The sequence below is a fragment of the Ruditapes philippinarum genome, unplaced genomic scaffold, assembly GCF_026571515.1.
Source record: "Ruditapes philippinarum isolate M1 unplaced genomic scaffold, ASM2657151v2 ctg17970_1_1_1_1, whole genome shotgun sequence".
NCBI lineage: Eukaryota > Metazoa > Mollusca > Bivalvia > Venerida > Veneridae > Ruditapes > Ruditapes philippinarum.
In genome coordinates this window covers 1-18424 of record NW_026860127.1, presented here as the reverse complement: position 1 = coordinate 18424, position 18424 = coordinate 1, and the positions used below count along the sequence as shown (strand labels likewise).

Genomic DNA, 18424 nt, shown 5'->3' with positions numbered 1-18424 from the left:
TAAAAACGGTTAAAGAACACATACCAGAAACGGAAATGAAAGATACTAACAAATAATCTACATCATGTGACCCAATGAAATGCTCATAATTTTTCTAAAAATAAATTCATTGTAACTGTTTGAAGAATAATGTTCTTTTAAGATATAATGACGAACACAATTCAAAATGTCAAAATATCAAAATATTCAGTTTGAACAACAATATTTTCACATGAATTGACGAGAAATATGTACAATATTAAAACCATTATTAAAAATCTTAAATTATAAAGTCACATTTTTTTATAAAGACTTGTCACACGTGACCTCATGATACAAATGTGATTCCGTCCTTTTGCCCAATAAAATTGTAGGTATATATAATGTTACAATATATTTATACCTCTGTAAAAAGATTCTCATTAAATTCATATGTCGCATTCATACTTTTTACATTTTATAATCGCTATATATGTGATAACTTTGCTTCAAATATTGTTGGAAATTATTTTGATAATATTTTTTACACTGTTACCTTTGCTTTTTTGAATAAAAAATGTTTCGTAGGTTTGCTTGTGTTATTACATTTGAAGGGAAAACATGTGCCCGAATGCTAATTTTCAACAAATTATTTTGATTGATTTCTGTAGACTGACTTCAGCAAGTTGCGGCACTACTACTCTAAGGGAGCTAATCCTAAAGGGACTCAACTGTGGTTTTTTGCCATGATGGAACTTGAAATATTTTTCCAAGATTGTGTATCAATTACGGTGGCACAAAGGTGACATGTGTGTGCTTTTATTTATTTCGTGGCCACGAGATGGCTACGTCGTGACCACGAGTTACTTAGTCGTGGCCACGAGATACTATGTCGTGGCCACGAGTTACTTAGTCGTGGCCACGAGATAGCTAAGTCGTGGCAACGAGATACTATGTCGTGGCCTCGAGTTAATAAGTCGTTGCAACGAGATAGCTAAGTCGTGGCCACGAGATACTATGTCGTGGGAACGAGATAGCTACGTCGTGGCCGCGAGATAATTAACCAATCAGAATACACTATATATGTTATGAATTTTTTAAACTTAACAACTTTCTTTTAAATTCAACATTATTCTTTGAAAATACTGAAGGTATTCACTTTGAACTTGTCATTAAGATCATATTAGAAAGTCACCTTCCAAGGCACATCAGACATTAATTTTGACTATAGCTCTTTGTTGGGCAAGTTTGTGATCGAATTGGTCAGTTTGTATGTACTACGGCCTGTTTAACTTGTTTATACGATAACATGAGAAGGAATAAGTCCTGGTTTATTTTATTTGTAAGGGACATTGCCCATGGACAGTAAATAGCCTATAAGATAAAATCCTTGTCTGATGAATAATTTAGAAAGGATAAGCCATGGTTACTGTAACCCAGAAAGATCATTGCACCTGATCAGTAGATGACATTTAATAATTTTGAGGTCATTGGGTCAAAAATCAGGGTCACAGTGACGCTAAATGTAAAATTATTGACAAATCAATAAGTTGTATAAATGGCACTTTTACAGGCTGGTGAAGAAGGGGCATCCTTGTACTATAGCACATGTCTAGCTAATTAGGGAAATTCACATAAATGGTGTAATCTGATTGGTTATTTATCTCGTGGCCACGACTTAGCTATCTCGTGGCCACGACTTTGTAACTGGTGGCCACGACATAGTATGTCGTGGCCACGACTTAGCTATCGCGTGGCCACGACTAAGTAACTCGTGGCCACGACATAGTAACTAGTGGCCACGACTTAGCTATCTCGTGGCCACGACTTAGTAACTCGTGGCCACGACATAGTAACTCGTGGTCACGACTTAGTAACTCGTGGCCACGACTTAGCTATCTCGTGGCCACGACTTAGTAACTCGTGGCCACGACATAGTATCTCGTGGCCACGACTTAGCTATCTCGAGATAAATAAAAACACACACATGTCACCTTTGTGCCACCGTAATCAATTGTGCTCTTCTTTTGGAGGAAATAAAGATATTATTATTATTATTACTTAAATCCCAAGAAACGCACAAAATTCGATTTTCCATTTAATTTTAAGTATATATCCTTGTTGTCCTTTGCAGAATTGTTAAATGTTTCTATTGATATTTGTGAGATCTTCAAAATTTTATCTTTTACATTTGTTTTATCCTTTGAACCTCAGTGAAGTTCCTTAAAATCTAGAAGCCTAAAAAATTTTTTTTTTTAATCTCGCATAGATCAGCTGGGACCGCTAACGACAAATAAATATGAAAAAGGCAGAGAAATATACTCAGAATTAAAATGAAAAGCGGTATTTATTCCATCGATATCCCGATTAGAGTTTAAAGAGCTTTTGGTATTTTGCTTAAACAAAAATGTTTTTCTTGACAGAAAAAAAACAAAACAAACGAACAAACAAACAATAAAACAGAGTGAATTGACATTTTGGTCACAATGATCAGAATTGACTTCTGCAGATTGACTTTCGAATACAACGACATGTCGATCTGTACAGTGGTTTTTGTGATCTGTGTTGCTTTCTAAAATAGTGACATGATAACAGACTCAATGGAATCGAGTCTCTTATTTTCATGTCATCTTGTTGCGATAAATGCATCCGAGGGAACATCTTTCTTTCATGCTTTTATCGGACTTTATCCAGGAAAGAGGTATTGAAATTATAAAGCACAGCGCGACCTGATACATGTATCAATGAAAAAGCTCTTGTAACATTGTCTTTGCCTTTTCATTTGTCAAGGTCTCGAGCAATTTCAGCCATTACTTTTAATGATACATTTATTTGTAAATTAATATGGTCCGGGTTCAACACCTTTACTCAGATGCCTATGTATACTGCGGTATAAGGTTCGTTGGAAATCTTAGAGCCTCGCCTTTATGATACTGCACTGCCTCTTAAATAGGCCATTGTTTATGTTAATTGGCAGGAATATTGCTCATGGCAAACTGATTGGCATGAAATGTAGTGCGCACGACTTAATTATCTCGTGCGTACTACTTGGTTACTAGTGCGCACTACTTATATATACTGTGATCCTCTTAGTTCACAATTTGAAGCAAGAAGGAAAACAACACATAAAACTTATGGTACAAAAATTGTCATAAGCTGTAACATTTAGGTATTTTGCTGTATGACACAAGGAAACAACAATATATTTAGTCAAAATCAGTTTAAAATGAGCCACATGTAGACCAATTGTCGGCCATTTTGAAAACAGTATATCATCATTTAAATCGCGGTAATGGTGTTTAATTTCAGTTTTTTTCATGTTTCAGTTAAAATTTCTACATGTTATTTTGCATAATTTAAATATGAAAAGTATCTTTACATTCTAACTGAAAATTTATTTTTTCCTTCAAACAAGAACATTTAGTAAATAATGATTGTTTCAGACGTATGCACATATTTGACGAACTATTGTTGTTTTTTGCAGAAGTTTGTAAAATGTTTTTCTGCTTTACGTAAAAATCTAGATGCAGAAAAACTTTGTTGTATAGGTGTTTGAATAAAATATGTTAAAAAATATCAACACTGGTCACATAAAAAATATGTCATTACAGTGAAATAAAAGAAAAATCACGCAGAATTAGTGATGTTGAGTATAGTATCTTGTACGCACGAGATAAACAAAAACATACACATGTCACCTCTGTGCCACCGTAGACAAGAGATCATTAGGTTTGTCATTTTAAATGTCAACATTGATGATATTTTCCTAACAATCTCACTTTCACACACACAAAAAAAAAGACAAATATTTATCAGCATTTCTTTCCAGACAGAATTGGCCTCATATGTTTTTCATTACTTGCAATGTAATATTACAAGGATATCGTATAACAAATATTTTTCTGTAAAGGTCAATATAGATTTGTAATGTACAACTAACAATACATTAAATATATTGTATTGTATTCCAGCGACAGTGTTCAAACCCAAATTATTATTGTTGTTGTTGTTTTTGTTGTTGTTGTGGTATTTTTTGGGTTTTTTTTTGTTTTGTTTTTTTATTTTGGGGGTTGAGGGAGTGGGTGGGGTGTGGTTATCGAACCTTTCTTAAAACCCGTTAACCGATTACATGTTAAACTGATGGTTGCAGGTTGGACAGATGTTATCTCTTTTCTTAATTTCACTTTTTGTAGACACAACTTTCTATAAAATATTTTGCAGCAATCGATTGCAGAAATGAAAAGCACTTACACAAGACGTTTGTGCAACTTTTGTCAAAAAGTGCGCACAACTGTTCTACCCGCAACCAGCTGTTTTTCTGGCAACATGTCAAAAGTTGTGATTTTTATAATTAGTCTTTTTTGTTAGAGTTAGACATAAGTTGGAGCACCACACTAAATACCGTATTCCGGTATATACCGTACAATGCGCTTGAACAATTAAATGCTAAAAATGCTATGAACTTTAAGACATCTTATGACATCTTCAGACATCTAAAGTAGAAATATATAAATTGGTTATTACATTATAATTTTATGATACCAATTCTTCAATATATGGTACCAAAGTAGCCATATATGGAACCAGATGTCCTGAGATTCTCGATTTTTTAAATTCAGAATATCCAATTTTGTAATAAAAGTAGAAATGAAGAATTATATACATTTATATTACGAATAAATGTCTATTCGTGGGTTTAATGTTAACCAAATTTCTTATTCTACTCAGCCGCTACTGTAAAATATCGTCTAAATGAGACGATTTATATACTTTTTATTCATTGAATTTAATATTAATATTCAATTGTATACTATTTTTTTATATATACAGACGTGCTGTTTTGAAATATTCATTTATTACTTGATACACTAGATTATAAAAGAAAGCGTTTTTAAAATTTGCTTCAATTTTTTGTTCTCTTCAATATTATAACTGTTTATTGTTAAAATAACTGTTTATTATAGTGTCAATTTGTTTCTGTTTTTGTCCTCGTAAATCTTAAAATCTACTCAGTAAAAACATCGTGGGGTTTCAAGGAATGTATTTGTACTTTTTCTGCGGAGTTGGTATACCGAAGCCAGGTTCATCAACTACGCGTGTCGAAACAAACGATGGCGTCACAACCCCTGAGCGTTCATCGGAATCTTCAGTGACGTCATCAAATGCTGGGTTCCTAAATGGACCGGCAATGGTGTTATCACGCTGGAGGAAAGGTCTCGGAGCTGGCTGTGACGGTGGTGGGTGCTGGAAGTTTGCATCTTCATTGTCAGTAATTCGTTTCTCACGGCGGTGTGATATGAGCGATCGAACAAGACACATACAAAGAACAAGTGCCGGGACTGCCGCAAGAAAAATACCTGCGAACAGATAGACTTTAGAACTGTCGTGAGGTTCGAATTTGGTTGCAAGTGTTGTTGGTACTTGTGATACTGTTGACGTCGTTGTTGTTGTGAATGTACTTCCCGGACTTGTTGTTGAACAGAATGAAATGTCTGAAAATAGATAAAAGTAAACTTTCATTCATACTAAAATCATTGACGTATGTTAGTAGGTCATTGCTTGTTGTACTTTTGGGTCCTTATCTTTACTAACCGTTACAAAATAACGCAATACTTTATAAAAAATTAAACAAGACATGTTAGAAAGGTATTATTGTAAAAGTGTCTACCATTTGTGAAACTAAGGCGACAAAACAATGAAGATTTGGATTGCACCTATATAAAATCCCACCGCCTTTTTATTATTGATAATACTTATGCGCCATATAAAATATTAGTTTGCTATATAATTTGGAAAATAAATCTGTCCATATCGTTTCCAGACTTGAAAAACATGACTTTCGCTAATGTCTTGTATTAAACACTGCTGTTTGAGAAAAGTCATTGCGTGGTGGCGGTGGCGTTGGTAGTTTTTACTCCGGAGCATGGCTTTAAGCCACATTGAAGTTCAACCACCGCATCGTTCCTGAGCAAGCTGTCAAACAGTTTACCAGTACTAGTTGCCTTCACTATCGCAAGAAACTGAAACTTCTCTACATACCAGAGCAGAGATACAGTGCGAATGACCGTAGAAAAGAATTTTATGATCAATCGCAACGAATGTGACCTGCGCTGTCCGGAAATCGAACCCGGGAAAAAATCATTGCGTTACATATCTAACCTGTTAAAAAAGATATGTGATCTGTTCAGCTGAATGTTCAACTGCAACATAATAATATGGCAAAGATAAATGGCTTTAGAAAGTCAGCTAAACTATCATTGTTTCTCATATTTGTTTAATGACTAATACAAATCGATCGATTTTTTCAGTTAATATATATTTATTCATATAATTCTCATTTGAATTTCCAATACGTTTGCTCAATTTGCAGCATTATATTCGTTTATATAATATACTATGTTAGAAATTCCAATAAGTTTTACCCAATTTGTAGCATAATATTTGTTTAAATTTCTAATAAACGATCTGTAAATAATGTTTAAATGACAGTACTGATCATTTTGAAGTTTTTCTGCGTCGTTCGTTAACTTCGTTCCGTCTGGTTTATTGCTTATATTGGCGGTTTAATATAGATAATAATTCGACTTTAATGGTCTTGATATTTCATAAGCATATGACTTATTTGTCGAATAGTTTAATATAAAAAAGTAATAAACAAATAAGCAAATAGGATTAAAGCCATTATCTGTCTCTATTTGAACAAACTTTGTTATGGTGCATCGTGGCGGCTGTAAAATCTCGCCCATAGCCACTGTGCTTAAAAAATTTTCTGACCATTTTTTAAACACTTATTAATTCTTTTGAACATTATTTAAGCCATTTCAGAAGAGTGCACTTTCCTGACAAGATCGCTTCTGCTGACACGATTGAATATCATTATTGATTATTGATTTTTCTTTTAATATCTGATAATTTTTTTTCATATTCAGAACTTCTCTTACATTTTGTCTTGTAATTTACGATATAATAATTGTTTTCAATAACCAAACGTATTTTTTATCGGAACAATCGTTATTTTGTCAAGAACAAGAAGTTACATTGCTCAAACTAAAATATATAAATATATAAATATTAACCTCCGGTTTTAGACATGGTATAACCTTTACGATTTTTGCGACGGACGCGCCCTCAGGCGCGTTCAGAGCTAAGTCATCTACACATGGGATTTCGTTGGCTACTATCGCGCAATGTGTCCTAAACCAATTAACAGCCCAAGAAATAGTACATGAATTTGATCCTTCAAAACTCCCATACTTTGTCTGGATATCTTAATGTCTTCCATATTAAGCCTTTTCAATTTCAAATTAAGTTATCCAAGTTAAAATATGAACGTATATTATTGATAAAAACGTTGCAGTCCCGTAGTATTATTGCGCAATATGCAAATTACTGCTGAAACGATTTACCGCTGTCGAAAAAGTAGGACAGCAAATTATACTACAATAAAGGTGTAACCTCTGAGTTCCAAGACATTATTAGTAGGAAATAAATATTTCTACATTATACAAAACATTATTATTAACAAATCAAAAGTTTTTCGTGACTCTAGGATAACTCGCGCATTAATAAAAGAAGAACTATTTTCGTGACTCATACCGCGGGTTTAGCTGAATATTCAGCAGTTATTAATATATTAGATACAGTACAATGGTTAGTATAAATATCTATTTTTGAAAATGCATGTAAGACACTTTACCGCCATGTAGTCTTTCATAATAAGGAAGTTATAATATCAGTTCTACTTCCGATTCTTGTGGTTTGTTTACATATTTTACTAGGTCATGATATGAGTTAACCTTCGCTATTCTAAAAATAGATTCTGCTTCACCTGTTCTGATTTTTGGACAGGCGATTAGGAAGTACACATCAAACATGTAATTAATAAACCAGCGGATTGTAATGCAATACTTTTAGAAATGCTATACAATTGTAAGAAGCAAACTAGTTGAAAATGGAATTTAGTGTGAAGTTGAAAAGGACAACTAAACACTGTAGTGCTTAAGTGACATTTAAATTAAAATAAAAACGATGTGCTCTGGCCTCTACATCTTAACCTTGTAAATAAAAAAAATCTAAGAAATACACTATTAATTGCTGATGATTTTAACCAATTTTTTTTAATGAGACATATCCAAGAGAAATAAAAATACAAATGACTTATATTTTATTGTCTGTATGCCCACTATGATATAACACGAAGCAATTATAAATAGCATTCTCAAATGTATAATGTATTTTGTTTGAAGTTTATTTGCCTGGATTTATTCTAGAAATATTTCGTTGATAGTTTTTTTTTCTATTTACATATCATTTCTTAGAATAAATCGATAAGGACACTGATTTACAAGTTTGACCAGAGTTTTTAGGCATAAATTTCATTCTGTATTTAAGTGCTTGAAATCGAAAATCTGAATTATATCAATTTGGGACACAAAATATATTGCTCTACAAATCTCGAACTTGTATGGAACAAATTTTCTCTATATATTTTGTGTTTTGTTTTTGTTTTGTTTTGTTTTGTTTTTTTCTAAAAGAAGCCTTAATGTCTCTCCGGTTGCATGTCCGTCGCATTCAGTGCTGCAGCACTTTGATTATTAGTTTTAGCCTCCCTTTTTACTTGCCTTATTTAATAGATGTAAACTTATGAATGAATTTATCCATTTTAAAAGAAAAGTTTTGTTGTATCATGATGTGAAATCGCGGATTGAAGTTTCACATGATTGAAGTTGATTTCGATATACTTTGACTGATTTCTCTCTTCATTTTGTTTTTGTTTTTTTGACATAATTATTGTACCAAACCTTTATGAAAATAAAGTGAACAAGATATTAACTTTTTCCGTTTATAGTGTTCGTTTCCATTAATACTAATAATAAAAATAATCATGATAAAAAAAATAATAATCATCATCACCATAACAATAATCATTATAGTAATAATAATAATAATAATAATAATAATAATAATAATAATAATAATAATAATAATAATAATAATAATGATAATAATAATAATAATTATTATTATAATAATGATAATAATAATAATAATAAATCATCATCATCATCATCATCATCATCATCATCATCATCATTATAATAATAATAATAATAATAGTCATAATAATAATAATTGTTATCATAAATTATTATTATTATTATACAATATGCCGATCCGTAAATTTAAAACCTTTAGACACACAGTACGCTGTAATTATATTTCTAATACTTGACTTTGTTTTTATTTGTTTTTCCCGCCTTTAGCCTTTAAAATGCAATAACCGTATATACTGTATATAATCGAATAATTCTCAAGCTATTTCCAAAAACAAATTCTATAAGTAATTTGAATACGCAAATAATTAAAAAAAAAAAACGTATCGAGGAATTTTATGGATAAAAGCAATGCGACTAAAACATTCTGTTGAATTGCTTCATATATGTACGATACAAAAATCTATTTTCATATAACAAGTTTTTTTTACCAAAGGTTATATATTTACCATTTTGTAAGATTTGTTATTTTCGCCATTCAGTTTTATTGCTTTAACATGTATTTGCTCATAATACCATATTGCCATAGTTACAAATGTACAAGAAAGAAAATGATTGGTTGATAATTAATAACTAAAGAGACTTACCATAAAAATAGGCCAGCAAAATAAACAGAAGAGATTCTGCTTTAAAAAGCCAATTTTGATTTATGTCCATTTTGTCTTTTCAAATTTCATAAGAATGGATCACCCACATTTCGTTCATTAAAATTATTCATTAATAATTCAGTCGTTCGTTTCTTTGGTCAAAATATTAATCTTTGTTTACTTTTTAAATAATTGAATTTCGATATAAATGAAAGTATCGATTCCGTACCAATGACGATAAAATTTGAGCCGCGTCACGACAAAACCAACACAATGCGTTTGCGACCAGCATGGATCCAGACCAGCCTGCGCATCCGCGCAGTCTGATCAGGATCCATGTTGTTCGCTTACAGCCCTATAACAAGTAGAAAAACTGATAGCGAACAGCATGGATCCTGACAAGACTGCGCGGATGCGTTTTGGTTTTGTTTTTGATTGGTTTTGTCGTGACGCGGCTAAAATGTCCTTTTCCTGTGACAGAGCGGTCAAGAGTGGGGTCAGAGACGTTGTCATTATCAAGTTTGTTTTAGTTATATATCTAACTTATATATTATTATATATTAATAATATCGATTTTCTTAAAAAAAAGGATTGAATTTTAAATAAATGTTTAAAAAGATGAAAACTTACCCTGCGATTGACCTGTTTTTACAGTCACATCTGGTATTATGCGTCAAACCTGGTGCAGCGGAAATTCACATATAAGTTTTACCGATGCTCATTTTTGAAATACATATGGGGTTCCGCCCCCCGTGGTAATGGAACACTTTGACTATCGATCTAAGAAAATTTACGTCATCAGGTTTATTAAAAATAAGTGAGCTTTCGATGATAATCATAATGGAGAGCCAGAACTCCGCTCTTTGAAAGTTGTTGTACAAGACAGGATGCAAAATGAATTGATGTCATGCATTATGGGGATACGCGGCACTTGGCACTGTCATATTAAGCTCAAGCTTAACATATATGTTCAAAGTTCTTCTATAACTGACTCAGCGGACCAATTACAGATCTATTGGAAGCCTTTATTTAAAGATTTATTATACATCGGAAATGCTTTCATTCTCATTTCTAGAAAGCTTTTTAATTTCGGTGTACTTTAATAGCATTCAAAATGTTACTCATTGGCCAATTACCTGAACCATAATTATTGCTTTTTGTTTGCTTTTTTGGCAATAAATGCAGTTATAATAGTGAATTAGTATTTTGTATAGATGTCAAAATATTACTTTGTTTTACATTAAATGACTAATTATTTCATATATATCGCTATTTTCTTCAGGTAACAAGGATCTTATATTCTCTTAAACCATTATAATTTAAACATTATAAAATCAATAATTACCCTTTCTTACGAGTTAAAATTTTAAATTTGAAAAATGTATTTACCAGGTATTGTGAAGTGGTCAAAGAAAATAATTTACACATTGCAAACAGCACTTACAATCGACGTAAATAACCTTAAAAAAGGTTAAAATAAGCAAAAAAGCCCTTACTGCGTTAGAAACGCAGTAGAAATAATTATGGTGATAAATACTGCAATATCATTCCTTAATCGCACATAACATGTGAATTATTACTTGAATCTTAAATCTTTTTACTTTTCTTAAAATCTTTGTACATTATTCTCAAGAATATTTTGGCTCATCTGTAATTCAAATGATATTTAAAGATGCGCGATCACTATCGCATGTAAGTAGAAAAAATAGATAAACTACAAAAGAAATGTAGGGTAAAATGTTTATCAAGATTACTTCATACGGCTATAGTCATAGGTATATGCATTCATTCAGGATATAAACATAATATTGAATAGACATATATGTCTACGGTAAGTTATAATTTTCTTTATAGTAACTTCTTCTCAGTTATCTTGTGTGCATGTTGTGGTTCATAAAGCATCAGTAATGAAACAATGCAATACATTTATAAGAAAATGGGGAAAAATGCGGCATAAATCAATTCAATATGAAATCAATAAAATAGATACAAGATAATATTTAATGAATGACTTGATTTCGGTGTTAATGCATTTAAACAATTTAGATATGTTTTATTCTATAATTTATACTTTTTTATCATGTAAGTGTGTTATACTTATAGATTGGATCATTCAAGCTGGAAGGGTTGGTCCCCGCGGTGTTTACACCGATGACCAAAGATGGGTAAGTTTGTTTGTTTGTTTAGGTTTAACGTCACACCGACACAGTATAGGTCATATGGCGACGTTAAAGCTTTACTTGTGGAGGAAAACCTCAGGTGCCCTTCCGTGCATTATTTCAGGCACGAACTGGCACCTGTGAAGAACCACCGACGTTCCGTAAGCTAGCTGGATAGCTTCCTCACATGAAAGAATCCAAAGTTCCTGTCGGGATTCGAACCCTTTTGACTATGTTTTGGCTGTCGTCAATAACCTTAGTGTATGTTTGTTTAGTTTGTTTTACGGCGCACCAACACCGTTTTAGTCATATGGCACATAAACAGAAAATATGATTTTGGCTAACTTCGGGTGTTACAAACTTAAAGCAACACCAAGTGTCAAAACCACATAACCTGCTGAAGCTAAAAGTGCAAAGACTGTTATTTGAAATATTAAGCATCCTCTTATGATCACTCGGGGATAAACGGTTGCTTCAATTCTGACGCCACAAAGGGCAATACACATGTATAAAGATTCAATTAGTTAGCATGTTAACATGTTAACAATGGATTGCAACGAGACAAACATAAGCTTAAAGTAGAAAATATTGTTGTATGCTATTGCATAAAATGGCAATAATGATTTTGACATAACTCGTTACAGAGATGTCGATTACGACAAGTTTGAAATGTATTGTAACCATCTAACAAGCAAAGGAATGACCCAGATATATGGTAAGCTATCTTTATATAGCATAAAACAAAAGTGTTCCTTAATATACAGACATGTTTTGTATGTTGATTAAATTGGAATTAATTACCTTTTATATTTAAAAACAAAGAGAAGTAGAAAACTCTTATTGTAATATGACTTGTTGTTTTGTTAATCTATTAAACATTTCATGTGTCAAGTCCTAATTTGATCATTGTCTAGTGTGATTGATAGAGGAAAAACAAAGTAAGACGTATTATAACATATTACATATTAGTATAGCATTATCGAAGACATATGCCTAACATATATAAATTGTGTCAGTAGCTCTGCTGTTATAGATACAATGATATTTTCTGTATCAAAACCATTAATACAGTCTTCATTTACTAGATATTGACATTCTGAAAATTCTACCGTGTTTGACCTCGCATTTCAGTAAATGGAACAACCGGAGAAGGATTTTCGTTAACTCTTGAAGAAAGGAAAAAGATTGTAGAGAAGTGGATTGAAGTCGGGAAAAAGAGGTATGTGAAAACCTGGAAGAAAAACTAAGCACATTAATACTTGCCGAAGTCTTTAAGTGTTTGTCTTTTTTACGTTATAATAATTAAAAAAATCTGGATACAGTATTTTCCCACGCAAGCAAATAATCACTACCAAATTGCATGGAAATTGTATACTCGGTTTGATTGAGTCTGTACATAATAGATAACGAAAAGGTGCACCATCCCTCACGCCCCCTAACACTGGCTCTGATCCCGAACTACCAGAAAAATGTAACAACTCTTAAGTGAAATACGGGGCACTTGTTACAACTACCAAACAACACTTGACACCTAAGTCAAGCCATTTTTCGTAAATATTTTTTTTCTAAAGCAGTAGCATGTTATAAATTTCTCATAACTCAAAAAAGTACGACATTCCAGCAACTTCCGGTACATCCGCGTTTAATTATATTTGCATCATACTCATTATTTAAGAAGTAATTTGGCAAAAGTACAAAGTTATGTCTCGGCGTTGGTAGCTCCTACTGAAAAAAGTTCTCTGGGGGACATATAACTGTGATTTCGACAAATAAAGGCACCGACAATGGGTCAATGTGATTTCGATATAATTCACTGAATTCCTTCCTTATTTCATTTATGTTAAGTACCAGTTTTTTTAAAAGAATCAACTGAATTTAGTTATTCCAATTAGAATTCAAAGTTCTGATGACGAGGATGTTATTTTTGTAGCAATGGTTTTGTTCCTTATATAGATACAACTCATGCAACGAGAGTTATAAGTATAAAGTTAATGATAACGGTAACAAAAGGTTATGCAAATAAGCTTGACAATATCATAATGTGAACGGCACAATAACGATGATATTTTAAGGAGATAACGTCAAAAAACTTATATTATTGCTAAAATAACATTACTGTTTGATTTTATTAACCTGTCAATTGCATACTGATTATACGGTCAATGCACACAATAATGTGGTGAATTTCGTGAGATGTGAGTATTTAGGTGTGATTAAATTCAAATTTTTCAACGAAATTATCACGCTGACCGTTATAGCGCAATAGGGTAAACTGCAGTTTTATAATTTCTAAATGTCCTAAGTGTTATAAAATCGAGACCTCGTAAGTCCGTACTTTATTTATAACTATTTTCTACATTATTGAAGCTATGATGTTTTATGATGTCTTTTTGGTTTCATACTATGTTTTACACTGATTTTGGTAAAGACTATTCCTTTTTTTAAATAACATAGTTTAATGATTAATATTTAAAATTAATTCGTATTAAAATCAATAAATCAATAAATGTCATTTCAGTGTCGTAAAATACAATACAAAACGTGACAAATCAGTGTTTCTAAAATTGTTTTATATCCGCGTAGACAACTTTGCAAGCATTTGGCCATTTTCCTTAAAATATACTTAAAAGTAAAAAATAAAAAGGTCTAAAAACAATTACGAAAATAAGGATTGAACCACTGACCTCTCATATATGAGGTTATCACTTTAACCGACTGTGCTATTGCGGATGTGATGAGAACATAAACATTACACAAGTGTGAATTTTTCAAGCATTAGTTATATTTACTCCATATTAATTCTCGTAAACTCGAGGTGAAATCGAATATTTAAATAAGTGCTGTAATGTATTTATAATTGACAGGTCAATAAAATCAGACTATACCTCCATTCAAGAGTAAATGATGGGTACACATGTAAAAGTCAAAATAGCGTTACATTTTGACATACTTAATTGTGTAGATACATTCGTTTACATTATTCATAACTCTTTATAGCGATACATGGTTTTGACGATTATGTCGGCAGATATTTTAAACGAAAGATTTACTTAGAATGATATAACTACTGGTTGGTCGAAAATTTGCAAGTATTTCAAATATCGCAAGTTATAAGACAAAAAATGCTTGGTCTATGTTTCTTAATATTTCACTTCGCAATTCTAAACTCAGATTGCAACTTCTTCATGAAGCAATTTGATTAATCTATCCTCATCTGACATTGCATCTTTTTGTGACGCAATGAGAACTAAAATTTTATGTTTGATAAATTCACAGCGGAAAAATAAAGTCCATCGTGGTACAAGTCGGAGCCTTGAATCTTCATGATACAAAAGCTATGGTAAAGTACTGATCATTTACTTCTTATACGTATTGTCTTTGAAAGTAAGGCATGTAATCATTTAAAGCAGGACACATCGTATTGGTAACTTGATAACTAAAACTTATTTTAATTAATCCAACTCCAATTTAGTATTTGATACTTCGTTATTTAAATTCTTCAATTCCATGTACTTTTTTGATCGGCTCAAACTTTTGAATTTACTTATGTTAGTTATCAACCTTTGCGTTAATATCCTTAAATTTATGAGGTAATATTTACAATTTACCTTCTAGTTTTAAAAAAAGTCAAAATATCATCATAATTATCATGAAAAACTGTATGTAAGTCTGCAATAAAACATACTGACAAGTAATACTAGCAAGTTACAACAAATTATCCATCATTTAGAAAGAACTATACCAAATAATTCGTAAAATAACAAAATGTGTAAATAATGTCGGGATGAAGCACTTTTGATTTTCATACACAAGGTAAAGTAGTCCATATATCTTAGCAATTGTTAAAATACTATTCAATATTCAATGTTAGAGATCCAATATTTGTCACAATTCCTGTCTGTATATATCTACATTAGGCTGAGCATGCTGTGAAGGTCGGGGCGGACGCTATAGCCACGGTACCGCCACTTTTCTTTAAGCCCAAAACAGTGGGTAAGTCTTTAAAACATTTAATTTAACATTAAAAGACGACTCAATTACAAATATAAAAAAAAAATGTAACTTTAGGAAGAAAAATAAAAAACTTGGATGCATAGTTAGACATAGGATGTATTTCTCTTCAGTCATTTGAATCTGTGCTTCTACAAATAAGGGCTACCTTTGGGCCTTAGCTTAACAAAACAAATTGGTCACATTAGCGCTTTTTATTTTATATGAGCAGTAACATTAAATGTGATGAAATATGCATATATTTATAACTTTAAATACAACATTTAATTGCTATAACCTGTCTTAACGATCTCTTAAGAGTCCTCCAAAAAGAATGTTTGTAGATTTACTGAAAGCATATGAAACACGGAGAGTACATATCATTATTTTTCAGTAATAAACTTAAAACAAATCAATCACATGTATAATCCTGAAACCCTGTTTATAATGATATAAAAAAGCACGTGTATCATTTGATACTATCCGATAACAAACAATTAGAACATAAAAACAATTGAAAAGAATTCAAAACTAAGAATTACTTCATTGCATTTATTTGTTTCAGACTACCTTGTTAAATATTGTAAGGAAGTTGCGAGCGCTGCACCGAACCTTCCATTCTACTTCTACCATTTACCTGCTGCAACTGGTGTAGAACGTAAGTTAGCTTATATTTTATTCATTGTATCTATTTGATTCTTTTAGATATTTTGTGTCGGATAAAAATGTGTTCTTTAATACACAACAAAAAAGGTTGCTTAGCTGTAAAACTGATACCGTGCTAAAAACTATCACATTTGAATGAACCGAAACGTATTTCAATGATAATTTATGTTCAAAATCGATATTAACGGAATCCCCACAGAAAACCCAATGCTGCAAATTACAAGCTTTGACTGAGCCTGTACGTGCTTATCCAGTAACGCAGAAATGTGCAATTAACGTAAAAGTAACGCCGAATATGTGCAACGCTATTGTCAGAACGAATAAACCAGTAAGTAAACGAACCAAAATATGTTATTGTAAATCAAATTTAAAGAAATGAATTAGCACATACGGCTGCTACGACATTATATTTTAAGCAACGTTACATTTTTTCAGGAATTTGTTTACTTTCTTAGGTCATTCGTGAGAAAGATACTGGATATACACGGTGTTTTTGTTGTTATATTGTGACATGCAGTAACAGTATTATTTAAACGCAGCTTAAATATTTCTGTAACGCCTTACTGAATGATAGGTCTTTTTAATTGTTTTGTTATTTCTGTTCCTAAGTTTGCATTGAAGACTTCTTGAAAGTTGCTGCTAAAGAAATACCTTCTCTTGTGGGTGCAAAATTTTCTTCAACCGATTTGGTAGACCTTATTGGGTGCGTACATGTGCCAGCACCAAATAGAGATGATGGAAAGTTCAACATGATGTTTGGATATGACGAGGTAATTCTTGTTTATGAATACAGATTTTGTTTGAAAAATCGCTTGAACATCGCCTACTCTCATAAATTAACTCTGACAAAGCAAATGACATCAATAAAACACTGCTATGACCATGCAGGTTGTTTATTAAGCTTTTACACACTTTATTCCTACTGTTTCTACTGTTTTGATATTAGTTTAAACATACTTTATTTCTAGGTATATACATATACATGTTAGAATTTATTTACAATATTCACAAAGCATTTCAAATATGCTTAAAAAACAGGATAAGATTGACAGACAAAGTGTCTTATGAAATCTTTTCCTTTTGAAGGTTAAAATCTGTAATTCAATGAGTCAATTAAATGTTTTTATTGTATTAATCATTTTCTTTAGTTACCGGTCAAAATCACTAACGTCCACGAACAGACCTTGTGAAAATCAAGGATGAATATGAACAGACTTGGCCAAAATCACCTCAGTAAAAACAGACTCGGTCAAAACCATTGATGTCTACAAAAAGACACAGTGAAAATCAAGGTGTCTATGAGTAGACTCGGTCAATTGAAAAGCTATGTTGAAATTACTGACATCACGAACAAGTATAAGGATTGCTTATTTTGAAATAGTGACTTTCGTTGACAGGTTCTTTGGAAATCACTGGCATCTATGCACAGACTTGGTCAAAATTAAAATGATAAAATCGGGTCCATAAACTTACTAAGTCCTTATCACTGCCACCCATAAAAAGCAAAGTTAGAATCGCCGTGGTTCATGAACAGGTTCACGCTGGTCCAGTCAAAATGATTTAAAGTCAATATTCTATTATTTTTCATTTCGACAACCAAAACATTTTATATGAAAGAATATAAGTACCGCATGCGAAATCGTAATGATATCTTCATGAACCAGAAACAACGCCAATTATGAAAATAGAATTCATGGAAGCATATTGTGTTGCTTAAAAGCAGAATACACGTTTACATGAGTTTTTTTTATTATTATAATATGCTACCTTCCCAATTTCTCTTTATTTAAAGATAATCATGGCGGGTATGACACTCGGAGCTGATGGCGGTGTTGGCACTACGTTTAACTTCATGGCGTCTGTCATTAGAAAGGTATTAGACAGCAAAGATAAGGGTGACATTTTTGAAGCACGCCTTTATCAATATCGCACTCAGCAAACATGTAAAGTAATGAATAAGTACGGTAAGACATTCACTCATGATATATTACATGTATTTAAAGGTCAATTT

The 18424-nt window shown here is 31.9% G+C and overlaps 2 protein-coding genes across 2 annotated transcripts; one reads left to right on the top strand and one right to left on the bottom strand.

Annotated features, from left to right (window-relative positions):
- Positions 1-4872: 4872 nt before the first annotated feature.
- LOC132758980 (uncharacterized) lies at positions 4873-9703 on the bottom strand. Its single transcript, XM_060750697.1, has 2 exons — positions 9599-9703; positions 4873-5450 (listed from the first exon to the last, which is right to left on the bottom strand). Exons 1-2 carry the CDS (start codon positions 9666-9668, stop codon positions 4990-4992), a joined length of 531 nt encoding a protein of 176 aa, XP_060606680.1. The 5' UTR covers positions 9669-9703; the 3' UTR covers positions 4873-4989.
- A 1612-nt stretch (positions 9704-11315) lies between these two features.
- Positions 11316-18377, top strand: LOC132758979 (N-acetylneuraminate lyase-like; the record flags this gene model as incomplete). Its single annotated transcript, XM_060750696.1, is given in 9 exon segments — positions 11316-11429; positions 11702-11763; positions 12402-12472; positions 12889-12976; positions 15034-15097; positions 15675-15750; positions 16313-16405; positions 17023-17183; positions 18206-18377. Coding segments are annotated over 9 exon segments (796 nt in total), but the record flags the coding sequence as incomplete, so codon positions are not given.
- Between the last annotated feature and the right edge of the window lie 47 nt (positions 18378-18424).